General features: G+C 39.4%; 1 protein-coding gene across 6 annotated transcripts in view; it reads left to right on the forward strand.

The window, feature by feature from the left end:
- Positions 1-16,606, forward strand: part of LOC127441321 (receptor-type tyrosine-protein phosphatase mu-like) — a 355,708-nt gene that overhangs the window by 160,518 nt on the left and 178,584 nt on the right. For all 6 annotated transcript variants that reach the window (XM_051698588.1, XM_051698590.1, XM_051698589.1 and 3 more), the window contains exons 5-7: positions 2,292-2,407; positions 6,568-6,742; positions 15,892-16,185. In XM_051698588.1, the coding sequence (XP_051554548.1) occupies positions 2,292-2,407; positions 6,568-6,742; positions 15,892-16,185 (585 nt within the window). The remainder of the gene's footprint in view (positions 1-2,291; positions 2,408-6,567; positions 6,743-15,891; positions 16,186-16,606) is intronic.

Raw genomic sequence — 16,606 nt, forward strand, 5'->3', positions numbered from 1 at the left:
CACACAAGGAATTTGCTTTGGTGTTTGATGCATACAATAAGAGATTGTGTCCTGGGTGGGAGGGGTCGGCCACAATCTTTTCTGCCCGCCTCAGGGTCCTGGAGGCATACAGGTCCTGGAGAGATGGCAGATTGCAGCCAATCACCTTCTCAGCAGAGCGAATGATACGCTGCAGTCTGCTTTTGACCTTGGCAGTGGCAGCAGCGTACCAGATGGTGATGGAGGAGGTGAGGATGGACTCAATGATGGAGGTGTTGAAGTGCACCTTCATTGTCTTCAGCAGGTTGAACTTCTTCAGCTGCCGCAGGAAGTACATCCTCTGCTGTGCTTTAATTAGAGAGCTGATGTTCAGCTCCCACTTGAGGTCCTGGGAGATGATGGTTCCCAGGAAGCGGAAGGACTCAACAGTGTCAACTGGAGAGTCACACAGGATGATGGGGGTGGGTGGGCCTGGGTTCTTCCTGAAATCTACGACCATCTCCACTATCTTCACAGCATTGAGCTCCAAGTTGTTCTGACTGCACCAGGTCACCAGATGATCAACCTCCCACCTGTAGGCAGACTCATCCCCACCAGAGATGAGCCCAATGAGGGTGGTGTCATCTGCAAACTTCAGGAGCTTGACAGAATGGTGACTGGAGGTGCAGCTGTTAGTGTACAGGGAGAAAAGTAGAGGGGAAAGAACACAGCCTTGAGGGGAACCAGTGCTGATGATTTTCCTAGCCTCACGTGCTGCCTCCTATCAGTCAGGAAGTCTGTGATCCACCTGCATGTGGAGTACACTCAGCTGGGAGAGCTTGTCCTGCAGCAGAGCCGGGATGATGGTGTTGAAGGCGGAGCTAAAATCCACATGACAGAAGAGATCGACATTCACTGTGAAGCACACAGCACATGCACACTATATATTTATATATTAGTAGATTGCAGGATTTTACACTTCAGTAGTCACACTGGGTCAAATAACCAATCTTAACCGGAAGTGTGAAACTAGCATCAAAATGCAGAACCGAAAAAGCTTTATTTATTTATTTATGTATTTTATTTTTTTCAAAATAAAAGCTCGACGTGAGAAATATAAGAAATTGCAACAAATATATTACTAGTGTTTAGGAACATTTATTTTATTATTATTATTATTATTATTATTATTATATTTAATATTTATATATATATTTAATATGTTGAAAAAAACATTTTTTTCTTATGATTTAATGTTTTATGGATTCACTTGGTTAGACAAAATTCTGATGATTAAATTTAATTAACCTTTTAAACATTTAATTCAGAAAAAAATTTGGAAACGTGGAATTTGGGAAAAATTTAATACAATTTTGAAAAAATAAATAAATAAAATACATAAAACTGATTTCAGAGGGTGCTATACTTTAAGAAAAATAATTTTACTTAATTGAAATACAATTTAAGGAAATGTGTTGTTGGTTTAATTGATTATTTACATTGAAATGTAACTTTTTAATAGGCTAAAGGAGTGTGTTGGATAGCATATTATCTAGCTTTTTCTGTGGTATTAAAATAGGTATGGGGAAATGTGAAATGTACTTGGTACCCAATACTGAAATTTTGATATTGTGACAACACTACTATATTCACAAAATAAACATCATATTACAACTTACATCTGCACGGACAATGAAGATAATGAACAGGTGAACTTGCACTAAGTTACACGCTTGTGAACATGCTGTTTACCTAAAAACACGCTACACATAACACAATATCATAAACTTTCTAAACGTGAGGAATTCACAACTAAGTCGCTTCTAAAAGTAGCTCATACTTCAGTAGATTAATTACTTGAGTTTAGCTTTTCAGGACAGTTGTTTAATCTCACAGTCATCTTTAATATGTTTGATACAAACTTAACTAAGTAGCTTATACACATTCAAAAATATTAGAAGTACTTTTACGTGTTGTCGTGTTTTGTTTTTTTGTCAATTTGCACATTACCATAAACAAAAGCGTTTTTATGCCGTTTTAGAGTAAAATTGACTTAAGATAAAATATTGACTTTTTTGTTTTTAATATCCTCTTTTGCTTGACGTCTTTCGTTTGGCGATTCGTCAGTCCTGTTATATTGACTGAACGTTTTTATTGGCGTATAGCGACTGCAGGACATCTTTTATTGAAACTGAGAGAAGATGAGATATTTTATGGTATTGTTTTTGTCTCAGTTTGTGTCGGGTGCCTTTCTAATCCTCAGGGCTTGTGTTTTATTTAGTGTTTGCTGTTATTGTGCAGATGGTAAAGTAACGGAGTGTTTTGCCTTCCAGTGAATACGCCACACTTCCTCCATATTAAAGGCGTGGAGGTGAACGCCGGCCAGACGGCCACATTTCATTGTACTGTCAACGGAGAGTGGAGAAACAGCTTTAATCTCTGGCTTCAGGTGAGATACACATACACACATAATGTCTGAAGCCATATGGTAGCCAAGTCATATGGGTTTGAAGAGCCATGAGAATGAGAACATTTTGGGGTGAAATATAGCTTTAACACTGCTGAAAATGAATTTCTATGCTGGTCCAAGGTATTTTATGCTGGTTTATCAGCTCTGTCTGTTTAAAATTATCATGTTCATCAAGCGTCTCGCAGCAGAGCGGCTCATTAAACCCAAAGGCCGTTTTACAGCCTCATCTGTCCAATGAGAACACAAGATTGTTCAGCATCATTATAACGTTGTGAGTTTAATGAAGCCGCTTGGAGTTCCTCTGCTGTCTTGTGTTTTTGCATCAGATATAGAAGCTTGTGTTTTATCGTCTAATTTCCTTTAGATTTGTCACAATCAAACAAACTACACGAAATCAGCCCATGAACTCAATTTGTTTGTGGTGGAGTTAAAGGGACAGTTCACCTAAAAATGAAAATTCTCTCATCATTTATCACCCTCCTGGCATCTCAGATGTGAATGACTTTCTTCTGCAAAACACAAATGAAGATTTTTAGAAGAATATTTCAGCTCTGTAGGTCCATACAATGCAAGTGAATGGTGACCAGAACTTTGAAGCTCCAAAATCCACATAAAGACAGCATAAAAGTAATCCATAAGACTCTGTTGGTTTCATCTATACCTTAATAATATTATTAATGTGGTTAAGAAATGGATCAATTTTTAACTGAGCAGGGAGGAGAATTTATAGGAAAAAAAGACTTAAATATTGATCTGTTTCTCACCCACACCTATCATATCCCTTCAGAAGACATGGATTAAACCACTGGAGTCTTATGGATTACTTTTATACTGCCTTTATGTGCTTTTTGGAGCTTTAAAGTTCTGGTCACCATTCACTTGCATTGAATGGACCTACAGAGCTTAAATATTCTTCTAAAAATCTTCATTTGTGTTCAGCAGAAGAAAGAAAGTCATACACATCTGGGATGACACGAGGGTGATAAATGATGAGAGAATTTTCATTTTTGGGTGAACTGTCCCTTTAACTCCTTGAGGAAACTGTTGTATTTAGCCAAAACTTTTTAAAAGATTTTATTAAAGGTATATTCCGGGTTCAATACAAGTTAATCTCAATCGACAGCATTTGTGGCATAATGTTGATTACCACAAAAATTAATTTGGACTCGTCCCTCCTTTTCTTTAAATGTGTGTTCCAGTGAGACACTTATAATGGAAGTCAATGGGGTCAATGTTTGGAGTGTTTAAAGTCAGAAATGTGAAGATTATAATTTTATAAAAGCACTTACATTAATTCTGTTAAAACTCATGTATTATTTGAGCTGTAAAGTTGTTTTAATCGTCATTTTTACTGTAATTTTAGGGTTTAAGTGGTTACGTTGTCATGGCAACAAGTTGTAAAATTGTCTAACTTTACACAGACGCAGTTTAGTAAGTGATTTTATGACAGTAAAATCATGTTAACACACATATTGTTTATGTCTTGTGTCTATACTTTTGAAACAGTGAGTATTTTAATGTTTACAGATTGACCCCATTGACTTCCATTGTAAGTGTCTCACTGAAACACACATTTAAAGAAAAGGAGGGACGAGTCGACGTTAATTTTTGTGGTAATCAACATTACGCCACAAATGCTGTCGATTGAACTGAACATGTATTGAATCCGGAATATTCCTTTAATACAGTTAGTTCTGAATCAGTTTGAGTTTTTAATTACTATGCCTTTTAGGGTTGTCTCGATTTAAAGATTTCAAATCGGTACCAACACCGGTGAAATTTCTCGAGTTTTGATAAACAACTTTGACTCCTCAGCAAAAATGAATATGAATTAATTTGTAAATTAATTAAACATCATTTCACGTTCTCAAGTAAACAGTCAGAAATTAAATAAGAACAAACAGACTCTTTGTATTCTTTATATATATATATATATATATATATATATATATATATATATATATATATATATATACACTATATTGCCAAAAGTATTCGCTCACCCATCCAAATAATTGAATTCAGGTGTTCCAATCACTTCCATGGCCACAGGTGTATAAAATGAAGCACCTAGGCATGCAGACTGCTTCTACAAACATTTGTGAAAGAATGGGCCGCTCTCAGGAGCTCAGTGAATTCCAGCGTGGTACTGTGATAGGATGCCACCTGTGCAACAAGTCCAGTCGTGAAATTTCCTCGCTACTAAATATTCCACAGTCAACTGTCAGTGGTATTATAACAAAGTGGAAGCGATTGGGAATGACAGCAACTCAGCCACGAAGTGGTAGGCCACGTAAAATGACAGAGCGGGGTCAGCGGATGTTGAGGCGCATAGTGCGCAGAGGTCGCCAACTTTCTGCAGAGTCAATCACTACAGACCTCCAAAGTTCATGTGGCCTTCAGATTAGCTCAAGAACAGTGCGTAGAGAGCTTCATGGAATGGGTTTCCATGACCGAGCAGCTGCATCCAAGCCATACATCACCAAGTGCAATGCAAAGCGTCGGATGCAGTGGTGTAAAGCACCCCGCCACTGGACTCTAGAGCAGTGGAGACGCGTTCTCTGGAGTGACGAATCACGCTTCTCCATCTGGCAATCTGATGGACAAGTCTGGGTTTGGCAGTTGCCAGGAGAACGGTACTTGTCTGACTGCATTGTGCCAACTGTGAAGTTTGGTGGAGGGGGGATTATGGTGTGGGGTTGTTTTTCAGGAGCTGGGCTTGGCCCTTTAGTTCCAGTGAAAGGAACTCTGAATGCTTCAGCATACCAAGAGATTTTGGACAATTCCATGCTCCCAACTTTGTGGGAACAGTTTGGGGATGGCCCCTTCCTGTTCCAACATGACTGAGCACCAGTGCACAAAGCAAGGTCCATAAAGACATGGATGAGCGAGTTTGGTGTGGAAGAACTTGACTGGCCTGCACAGAGTCCTGACCTCAACCCGATAGAGCACCTTTGGGATGAATTAGAGCGAAGACTACGAGCCAGGCCTTCTCGTCCAACATCAGTGTCTGACCTCACAAATGCGCTTCTGGAAGAATGGTCAAAAATTCCCATAAACACACTCCTAAACCTTGTGGAAAGCTTTCCCAGAAGAGTTGAAGCTGTTATAGCTGCAAAGGGTGGGCCGACGTCATATTAAACCCTAAGGATTAAGAATGGGATGTCACTTAAGTTCATATGTGTCTAAAAGCAGATGAGCGAATACATTTGGCAATATAGTGTGTGTGTGTGTATATATATATATATATATATATATATATATATATATATATATATATATATATATATCTTTTTTTTTTTTTTTTTTTTTTTTTAAATGTACAGAAGTTGTAGTTGAGTGGTTTTCTAATTTTCTTGTTAATGTTGTTTGGTTAATATTAACAATAGACAGCAGCACTATAATGCACAGATCCGCTTTTTTGTCCTGCTGTTTACATTCACTGTGGACATTACTGACTGTTAACAACAATACCGCGCCAAGACAGAATGAATTTTGAAGAGTATTTGACCGTTTAGATGAAAGATGCTGCCTGTCAGTCAAAGTGAGCGGGTATCAAATTAAATCAGTACTGCAGGTACTGCAGAAAGTCTAATATGGAGATTTAACACTCAGAAGAGGAGTGACACTGGATTTATCTGCAGTGTGAATGTGGATTTAGTGATTAGTCTGTGCAGGACCTCTGCCAGGGAGTTTGTCACTTAAACAAACACATCCTCATTAGCAGACGAAAGAGATCCACACATTAAGAGCATTCCCTGATGACACTAATGGAGAAATATCACTAACAAACAAATGCACCCCATCTGCCCGCTGAACCAAGAGACAGCTGTATGTATATATGTGTGTGTGTGTGTGTGTGTGTGTGTGTGTGTGTGTGTGTGTGTGTGTGTGAGGATATCCAGCCAAGAATATGTCACTTGTACTGCAATGAACTCATGAATAAATGGGTGAATCTCATGAAACCTGACAAGAATGCATGCAGGTCATATTTCACCTCTATACCAAAAGGAAGAAATAAGAAATCCTAATTTGCATAAAAAAATGAAGCTAGTTTTTGGACCATTTTTGTTGTATTGTGACATTATGTTCATGAGAGTTAAGCACATTTTCACCCCAAATTCTGATTTTGTGTGCAGGGAATCGGTGGTCGTGAAGCCCCTATGAAGGCAACTAAACCGTGGAATAACCAGCGTTTCATCGGCATGTTTGATGTGGTGAATACGACCAAACAGGACTCGGGACGCTACAGGTGTATCGTTCACTCCAATCGAGGTGTGGGAGTGTCAAACTATGGAGAACTGACCATCAAACGTGAGTCAAAACACTTTAAACATCACAAACTTGCACACTGATGCTTGTAAAAATCTAAATCACCGATTTAGCAACCCATCATGGTCGAATGGAATAACGTTTGGGCAGGTTTGTACAGTGCAACTGTTTTGCTAAAGATTACATTATGCGATGACCAATTTTAACCCGTTTGCACTTGTGCGATAAGTGTCATTTCCGCCAACAAGGAGCGTTGCAACAAAAAAACACGTCTGAATTCTGCTTTGCTATTGGCAAATCTCAAGCGCTCAGGAAATGTTCCCTCTCTGCTGCGTGCTGACAGCTTAAAAGTTTGTCAGGAAGTTTAAACTAGTTTTATAATTTGGAATATAGACAGACAGACAGACAGACAGATAGATAGATAGATAGATAGATAGATGGAAAAGACAGATAGATAGACAGATATATAGATAGATACTGTAGACAGATAGATAGACAGACGGATAGATAGCAAGATAGGCAGGCAGACAGATAGATAGATAGATAGAAAAGACAGACAGAGAGAAAGATAGATAGATGGAAAAGACAGATAGATAGACAGATATATAGATAGATACTGTAGACAGACAGACAGAGAGAGATAGATAGATAGATAGAAAAGACAGACAGAAAGACAGATAAAGGGTGATAGATAGATACTGTAGACAGACAGACAGAGATAGATAGATAGAAAAGACAGACAGATAGACAGATAAAGGGTGATAGATAGATAGAAAAGACAGATAGATAGATAGATGATAGATGATAGATAGATAGATGGAAAAGACAGATAGATAGATAGATAGATAGATAGATGATAGATAGATAGAAAAGACAGATAGATAGATAGATAGATAGATAGATGATAGATAGATAGATGGAAAAGACAGATAGATAGACAGATATATAGATAGATACTGTAGACAGACAGACAGACAGACAGAGAGAGATAGATAGATAGATAGAAAAGACAGACAGAAAGACAGATAAAGGGTGATAGATAGATACTGTAGACAGACAGACAGACAGAGATAGATAGATAGATAGAAAAGACAGACAGATAGACAGATAAAGGGTGATAGATAGATAGATAGATAGAAAAGACAGATAGATAGATAGATGATAGATAGATGGAAAAGACAGATAGATAGACAGATATATAGATAGATACTGTAGACAGACAGACAGACAGACAGACAGAGATAGATAGATAGAAAAGACAGACAGATAGACAGATAAAGGGTGATAGATAGATAGATACTGTAGACAGACAGACAGACAGAGACAGAGATAGATAGATAGAAAAGACAGACAGATAGACAGATAAAGGGTGATAGATAGATAGATAGATAGATAGATACTGTAGACAGACAGACAGACAGACAGAGATAGATAGAAAAGACAGACAGATAGACAGATAAAGGGTGATAGATAGATAGAAAAGACAGATAGACAGACAGATAGATAGATAGAAAGAAAAGATAGATAGAACATTAGACAGATAGATAGGCAGACAGTCTGACAGATAGATAGATAGATAGACAGAGATAGACAGATAGGTAGATAGATAATAAAGGGTGAGATAGAAAGTTAGACAGATAGATAGACAGACAGTCTGACAGACAGACAGACAGACATGGATAGATAGATAGATAGATAGATAGATAGATAGATAGATGTCTGTCTGCACGTCTGTCTATGGGATTTTTCAGATTTTTGATCATCCGCTGTGCAAAAATCATAAGTCTGATCTGTTAGAAAAGACAGTCTATAGTCCTGTGCCGTGTTTGGTGGATGTAGATTGAAAGCTGTGTGAGGAGTTAGTGTTAGAAATTTGGGTCTCAGTTTAGGGATTTAAAAAAAAAAACAAACCTCTTGATTATATAACCACATGCTGCCACAGTGACAAACCTCCTTCGATATAGTAGCAAACAAACATTGCAGCTGCGACTGTAATTGCATAGTGCAGATGAAATGCTTATAACAGCTTCTGAGTGGTTCATGTTTTAAAACTGACATTGAAGTGTAACAGAAGTGTATGAAAAAGCTATTTTCAGATTGGCATGTAATCCTACAAATGCAACGTGTACTTGCATACTGTGAGAACGTCCCCTTAAGCCTAATACATACAATGGAAGAAGCTTAAGTACTGTAAAGCACCCTTGACGAACGAAGCCTGTGTTTAAACCAAGACAGTATTTGGCCCATTTATGAACATTTTCCTATTGAGGACCATCTTCTAATTGCACTTTCAGAAGATTTTTCTGTATTTATCAGGATATTTTTTTTAAATTGTCCCTCACACATACAGCAGAACAAGCGCACCAATGCACACACATACACAGTCGTAAAAAGACTGGCAAAAGTTCTTCCGTTTTGTCAAGGGCATCGTCTCCATCCGTCACTCTGAATTACCTGTTACCTTCATCTCCAACTTCCTCTAAACAGACACATAGAGAGAATACGAGCGGCAGTGAGATAGCGCTGAGATAGATATTGAAAGACATGCTCAAAACGGCCGGCCTGTGCAGAGGATGGATGTGTTTTATGCTAATGGCTTCAGCTGTCTTTGTTTTGATGAGTGTGTGTGTTACGTTAGAAGAACCGCCCTTGACCGTGCATGTGTTTTCACGGGAAGGGCGCTGTATTGATGTACAAGACGCCGTCCCATGCAGCCCTTCAACAGTCATTTGATATGAATTTATAGTCGTGCACGTTTAAATCCTGATTCATTTTCTCCTCTCGTGTCATTCAGAGAGTTTAGTAATGGCCAGCAATATTTCTTGGGCTCAGCGTTCGCTCACTTTCTCTCTCGTCGAGCGCTCGATTGAATTTATGGTCCTGTAGTTTTCTACCTCACAGCTTTATGTGATCGATCGCTTTAATCCTGCCTGTCCGAACAGAGAGCTGTCAATCACGTGCTGTCGGCTCTGCCTTGAGGCTGGACAAAGTCATTCTCGAGTGTTTGAGGTTTAATGATGTTGCTGTTGAAGGAGCCCAGAGGAACATTGTATCGCTCAGATGCTGCTCTTTCATTGCTCACCCTTCCTGATTCAAACAAGCCCAAACACAATATAATATAAGTACATAAGCAAAGACTGTACGTGGAAAGACGATGCACAAGTGGGTGCTCAACACACAATGTGTGTGTGTATGTGAGTTATTACATTTTTAGCATTTTCAGTAAATTAATAAATAATATAACTAAATATATAACTCAGTATAATTAAATTATAATTATATACAAATTATAATAATCAATCTTATTTAAAATAATTTTAAGAGATCTTGAGGCCCCCCTGGAAGTGTGCTGAGGCCCCCTAGTGGGTCCTGACCCCCTGGTTGAGAACCACCGGAATCCATTCATTTCCAAATGGCCGGTCATATTTGACCGCGAATATAAAAAGCGTGACAAGTTAAATAAAACCAATATTTATTTATTTATTTATTTTTCAGATACCATATGTGAACAAAAAATCAAGTCAATTTTATTCCAATTGTATTAAGTAAAAAAATAATAATAATAAAAATTAAAAAAAAAACGTTGTCTGGGTCAAAATGACCCAAACACAAAATAAGGGTTAAAGGTGCAATATGTAACAATTTTCATGTAATATTCACCTTTTTTTCTTTTTTTTTTTTTTGCAATGTGTGAACGGCTTGTAACGCAACGTACAAAATGAGCCCTTCCCAGACTTTCTAGGTTGCCTATTAAAGCCTGTAGACTGATTTTCATGCGAAGGGAGCGGGCCGGTTTTGCCGGGAAAATCCAAAAGATGTGACGTTTATGCGCGCTCCCGAGAGCCTCAGTGCTTCTCTTCCGCTATTCAGCAGCCACAACAAACTGCAACACTAGGTAACGTTATCTTAGAGATGGAATCCAGCAAACGTCTCAGCACAACACCGACTCCTACACAAACTCAAAAACATTTATCTACTGAATCCCGTCTGGTTAAGCGGGAACGTAATCGTGGTCGAGCGAAATGTAGAGTGAACATCGGCAGGACATTTGATTCCTGGAGGGACCTTCGTTTGGTTTTGGGGGTCAAAACCGACCCTGAATTGGTGTTCTTCTTATTGGACAGATAAACTTACATAACTGCAAAGCATGTGAAATATAGTGCCATGAGGATTGATCTGTGTCATTTTAGCTAACTTGATCTTGCCTGCTAACGCTGACGATTTACAAGCTACCTTGCTTCGTAACTTTCAAATAATTTCAACGATCTTTTCTTTATACTAAAAGTCAGGTATACAGGATACATTTAAGCAAATACGCTGGTTTCTTGATCATAGTACATATGGCATACAAAACATACAATAGTGCAACATAACAGTGCAACATTAAACTGTCTGGTGTAGTTGGGTAGTATGTAGCTGTATGTGTGTATCAGTATGTTATGTTAGCTGATAAGTAGTTTCAGTTTAGTCTCAAAGTTTGTAGTAAAACAATCATAACTGTAATTTTAATTATGTTACCTCATCTGTCAGCATGATGCTGGTGAATCACGTTCAGTCTCTTTGTACGTTACGTCATTGTTTTGGTCGATGCTCGCGTCCCTATGGAGTGTGTGCACGAGCACGAGCAACAGGCTGCAGTTCACTTAACGGCCACAGGTGTCACTAATAACAAGTGTTTCTGAATCTTACACACTGCACTTTTAAGCAAAATAATTAATCATTTGTAAGATACCATGCATTAAGAAATCATATTTGGTGTGTAACTGATGCAGCTTGATTCACTAATGTTTATTCGTCGGTACAACAGAAAAAGAGCTTTTGCCGTCGTTCATTGCGTATTTAAGTTTGGCTTCTTCCGTATTTTGTTTCCCACTTGAATATAATTTGGGGCAGTGGTAGCTCAGCGGTTAAGGCTCTGGGTTACTGATCAGAAGGTCGGGGGTTCAAGCCCCAGCACTGCCAAGATGCCACTGTTGGGCCCTTGAGCAAGGCCCTTGACCCTATCTGCTCCAGGGGCACCGTATCATGGCTGACCCTGCTCTCTGACCCCAGCCTAGCTGGGATGTGTGAAAAAGAAGAATTTCACTGTATATGTGCAAATGTATAGTGTGTGATAAATAAAGAAAATTATAATTATATGCGACATGTTGTAGTAACGGATGCCCGAATGCCCGAGGCATCATATGTATCAACTTTGTCTTTGATTCTCCTAAAATTCCTCAGTAGAAATAAAAATGGATACATTTGTTTCGCTACATTTACACATCTCATCCACTCAGAACAGAGCGCTTTGAAAACTCTCTCCATAACTGCATACTTTGGAAAACAGTGACATTAAGAAACCAAAAATGGAGCTTTCAAATGAAACTAATTAGTGTGGACGTGGCCTCAGTTTGGATGCTGCCTTAGAAGACAGCTGCCTGTGAAGGCATTCGACAGCAAGACAGCTTACTAGGTTTTGGAATAGAGCTACAGTCACACACTATCCAAAGAGTCTGGGCAACAGCTGTTGAGTGACATACACACACACACACACACACACACACACACACACACACACATGTTGTCACCTGTGTAGCAGCTTACTGCATTTGTCAAACATTTATTAGCATCCCAGACAGCTCGTTTAAGCTGCTAATCTCGCGTTTTACACACTAAACCCTCTAAAGCTGAACGCTATGAATGAATCATTGTGTCTCTGGCGCTTTATTTGAACTTTATTTTTAGCTGCTGTTCTTCTTTTGCTTGAAGGTTTCAGTCGATGGAAAGTTTTAATCCTATCAAATTAATGTGAATCGCATACATTGTTAAAATCTTTTGTGAAGCTCTAGGGGAGACACATGTGAGATTACCGGAGACTTTTTCTCAGGCAGGAGACTTCTGATTTCCATTTACATCTCATTGCTGTCTGGGAGAAACCGTTGAGACATTAAAGAGATCTCATTTGTGAACGTTCTTTTCTCTGGGCTTTTCAGGTTAAATAAAGACATGTTAGCACTCATCACTGCGTTTAATTTCTTCCGCACAGTAATAAATTGTTGACAGCCGCACATGATCTGTACATGAATAACTCATGACTGTGTTAAACGGCCGCGCGGTGCGTTCAAGCTCAATTTGATGAAGTCAGAACGCATGACGGATGTCTCTATAATGCTCAGCTTCATGCTGCTACGTTAAACGCCCTGTTAGTGGCTGGATCTCTCGCCCGCTGGGTCGCGCATCAGCGAAGGTGTTGCCGTGGAGATGGATGGAGGTGTCTGTGAGAGTTGCTGGTGTATAGAGAGACACACACACACAGAGGATAAATCAGGTGAAAGCTCCACATATTACTGATATTAATGTGAACTTTGACCTCAGAATGAGCCCATAGAATGAAGCTTTTAAGAGGAGCGTGTTACACAGAAAGAGAAATAGTGAGTGAATTGCACAAAGAACATGTCCAACTCATATTTCAACCTGAAAAAAGAAGAATTAAGAAAACTGGTTTTCCATCAGGCACTTTTAGCACTGCACTCTCATTAAAACATTTGTTCACACTGTCACTAGTTGATTTAATTTGTCTATTAACAACGTCCAACAGTGTGTGTTCATGCATCACAGGGGATTTATGTCATTCAAGTCATGAGAATTCATTTCCAGTACATCTCAAGTACATTCTAACTGTAGGCTGTTTACGGTTGTCAAGAAATGTTGCAGCTTTGTGCATTAGAATAGAATCTGCAGGTGTGCATTTATTTGTATTTTACAGTGGCTTCAAGTGCTGCTAATCCGACAAGTATACTGTTGGAACTTAACCTTATATTCAAGTAAAGTGATACATTGTTTCCTTGAACTGTTCTGCATCTGTAATTATCCTCCACTTTTATTCCGCTCTGCAGATTGCCATTTAAAAGTTCATAAGGCATTGAAATAACGTTTGTGAGAGGGCAATATCGGATAAACTCAATCTTGCTGTGCGTGTAACCTGCAGAGAGAGAGAGGAAGTGAGAAACAGGCAGACGATGAGGAATGAGGTTAGACAGGTTGTCTGATAACTTAACGATTCGTTCTCTATCTGTCAGATAATTGTCTTCTGTCTCTTGTATCCCTCCATTTTTGTCCTGTTCTTTCGTCTGTTTTACTAACGCTTGTTTGATTTGTTTGCTGTTGTGTCGGCAGGATTAGTCGGTTTGTTTGAGGTGGTTTAATTGACAGGTGGAGGGTTGGAGGATTATGGGTATTTAGGGTCTCTGGTCTGGGGTCACCGCGGGACGACCATCTGACCAGACGCGTGACCTGCACTCGGCCACTTTAAAGACAAAAAGCACACATACACACACATCGGTGTTTCTTGAAACTAGCTCTGCTAAATCTGTGTCGAGGCAAAAAATAAATGGTTTGATTTCACACGGCGAAAAGTGTGAAAATATGATTTAATTGTGTACATTTGAATGATGATGTAGTGTTCCACTGTTTACAGTATCAGTGTCCTGCAGTGGATGTATATCAGTGTTGACATCACACTGAGGGAAGAGACTTGATTGACTCGCTTTAGATGAGAATTGGGATTGTGTTATTGCGTGACGTTTTGATGTCTTTATCAGTGCTCATATACTGACTGCAGGAGTTAGTTGACTTCATTTTAAACTACAGTCAAGCTTCTCTTTAGAAAAAGTAATGAGCTACACTTATAGTAGCCAACTACATAATACATAACATAACACAATACATAATTTACTCTAAGGTAAAACGCCTCACAGGGATTATTGCATAATGACGCAAATACATTTTTAAAGCATTTTTTTGTATAACTGTGTACATAATCAAATGAGCAACAATTGCTTAAGATTATGCTTAAGAGCGGGGCCTGGGTATCTCAGCGAGTATTGACGCTGACTATCACACCTGGAGTCGCAAGTTCAAATCCAGGGTGTGCTGAGTGACTCCAGCCAGGTCTCCTAAGCAACCAAATTGGCCCGGTTGCTAGGGAGGGTAGATTCACATGGGGTAACCTCCTTGTGGTCGCTATAATGTGGTTCTCACTCTCGGTGGGGCGCGTGGTGAGTTGTGGATGCCGTGGAGAATAGCGTGAAGCCTCCACACGCACTACGTCTCCGCGGTAACGCGCTCAAGACACGTGATAAGATGCGCGGATTGACGGTCTCAGATGCGGAGGCAACTGAGGTTCGTCCTCCGTCACCCGGATTGAGGCGAGTCACTACGCCACCACGAGGACTTAGAGCGCATTGGGAATTGGGCATTCCAAATTGGGGAGAAAAATGGAGAAAAAAAGGAAAAAAAGATTATGCTTAAGAAGCCTTCAACCTGTGCTTATGTAAATGTCTTGTGTATGGTTTTCCTTTATCGGGGAAAAATTCATAAAATGCTTTAAGCAAAAAACGATGTAAACACCTTTACTGGCGTTCATACCTGCTTATCCAATGTGCGCAGGTGTTGTGCGCATCTCTGTTTATGTTTTGTTTATTTTTATACCATGTGTAGGTTTTCATGTCGAGTTTTCAGTTTCATTTTTGGTCAATACTGTACATTGGTAACATATTTCCTGTCACATGTTAGAACAACATTTAGCAGATGTTTTCGCTACATTTGTGATCTAGATCGGTGTTTCTCAACTGGTGGGTTGCAGGTCTATCAATCAGCGGGGAAAGAACAATGCCAGAGTTCTTCCTCCATTGAAATATGTCCATTGCCAATGCGAAATTTCAGGCCTCCTAGGCAGATTTTATGATATTCGTCTCTCGCTCTGCACAAAATGTGCTTCTCATCTGAGTGATCCAATTGAAGCCTGGTTTTTGCGTGAGTGAGTGGTGTGAGCCATCACAGAACCACTCGCGACTTCCCTCGATATCGCGCCACAGACCACAAAACTGATGCAACCTATTTGAATTAGAATTAGACTTGGCCCGACTTGTGTATGTTCAGGTCGTGTAATGTTTGATATGAGGAAATAAAAAGGTTAATAAATATATTAGGCTCAGATAAATAAATACGCTCATCAGCTTTTAAAAATACTAATGTGATGATGCATGCCCATTAAATCCAGGTTGTTTTTTACTGTGTTGGGTCGCCTCTTGATGTGTAATGTAAATTCTCCTGAAGCGAAACCGGTTGAGAAGAACCGATCTAGATTGTCTATCAATCTGCAATTCAGGTTTTTTTATTCAAACATAATTTTCTCTCTTTTCTCGCAGAACCACCCGTTCCGATCGCTCCACCTCAGCTGATGGCGGTGGGGGCCACGTATCTTTGGATCCAGCTGAACGCAAACTCCATCAACGGAGACGGTCCGATCATCAACCGCGAGGTGGAGTACCGTACGGTCTCCGGCACCATGTATGACCTACAACCCGTCGATAAAACCTCACATAAAATTGGCCATCTGGACCCAGACACAGAGTATGAGATCAGTGTGCTGTTGACCCGACCTCTGGAGGGGGGCACTGGGGCCCCGGGACCTCCCCTGAGGGCCCGAACCAAATGTGCAGGTGAGGATTGAATATATTTTGTTATATTTGCCCAGTGGTGTAAAGTAACGAAGTACAAATTCTTCATTATTGTACTTAAGTAGCTTTTTACAAAATGTGTACTTTGAGTATTTAAATTTGTGGCAGCTTTTACTTTACATTTTCCTGACACTTTCACCCATATGAGGACTTGTTTATGTGCACACTATTCAAGAAGACTGTTCAAACGTGCTGTCCTAAATAGCTCTTTCATACAAATTTTGGAAAGTCCAATTCATTTTAGTGAATCTTGTACATAAACTGCATTAAAGGATGAGTTTCACACAGAATATCCTGCACATTATTTCAAATCTTCTAATTTGTTGCTTCTTATTTAGTTAAATGCTGCTGTTCACCGCTGTTTTTGATTAATTTATTTACATGAATGTGTTTACATTTATTT

Source organism: Myxocyprinus asiaticus, chromosome 5 (assembly GCF_019703515.2).
Source record: "Myxocyprinus asiaticus isolate MX2 ecotype Aquarium Trade chromosome 5, UBuf_Myxa_2, whole genome shotgun sequence".
NCBI lineage: Eukaryota > Metazoa > Chordata > Actinopteri > Cypriniformes > Catostomidae > Myxocyprinus > Myxocyprinus asiaticus.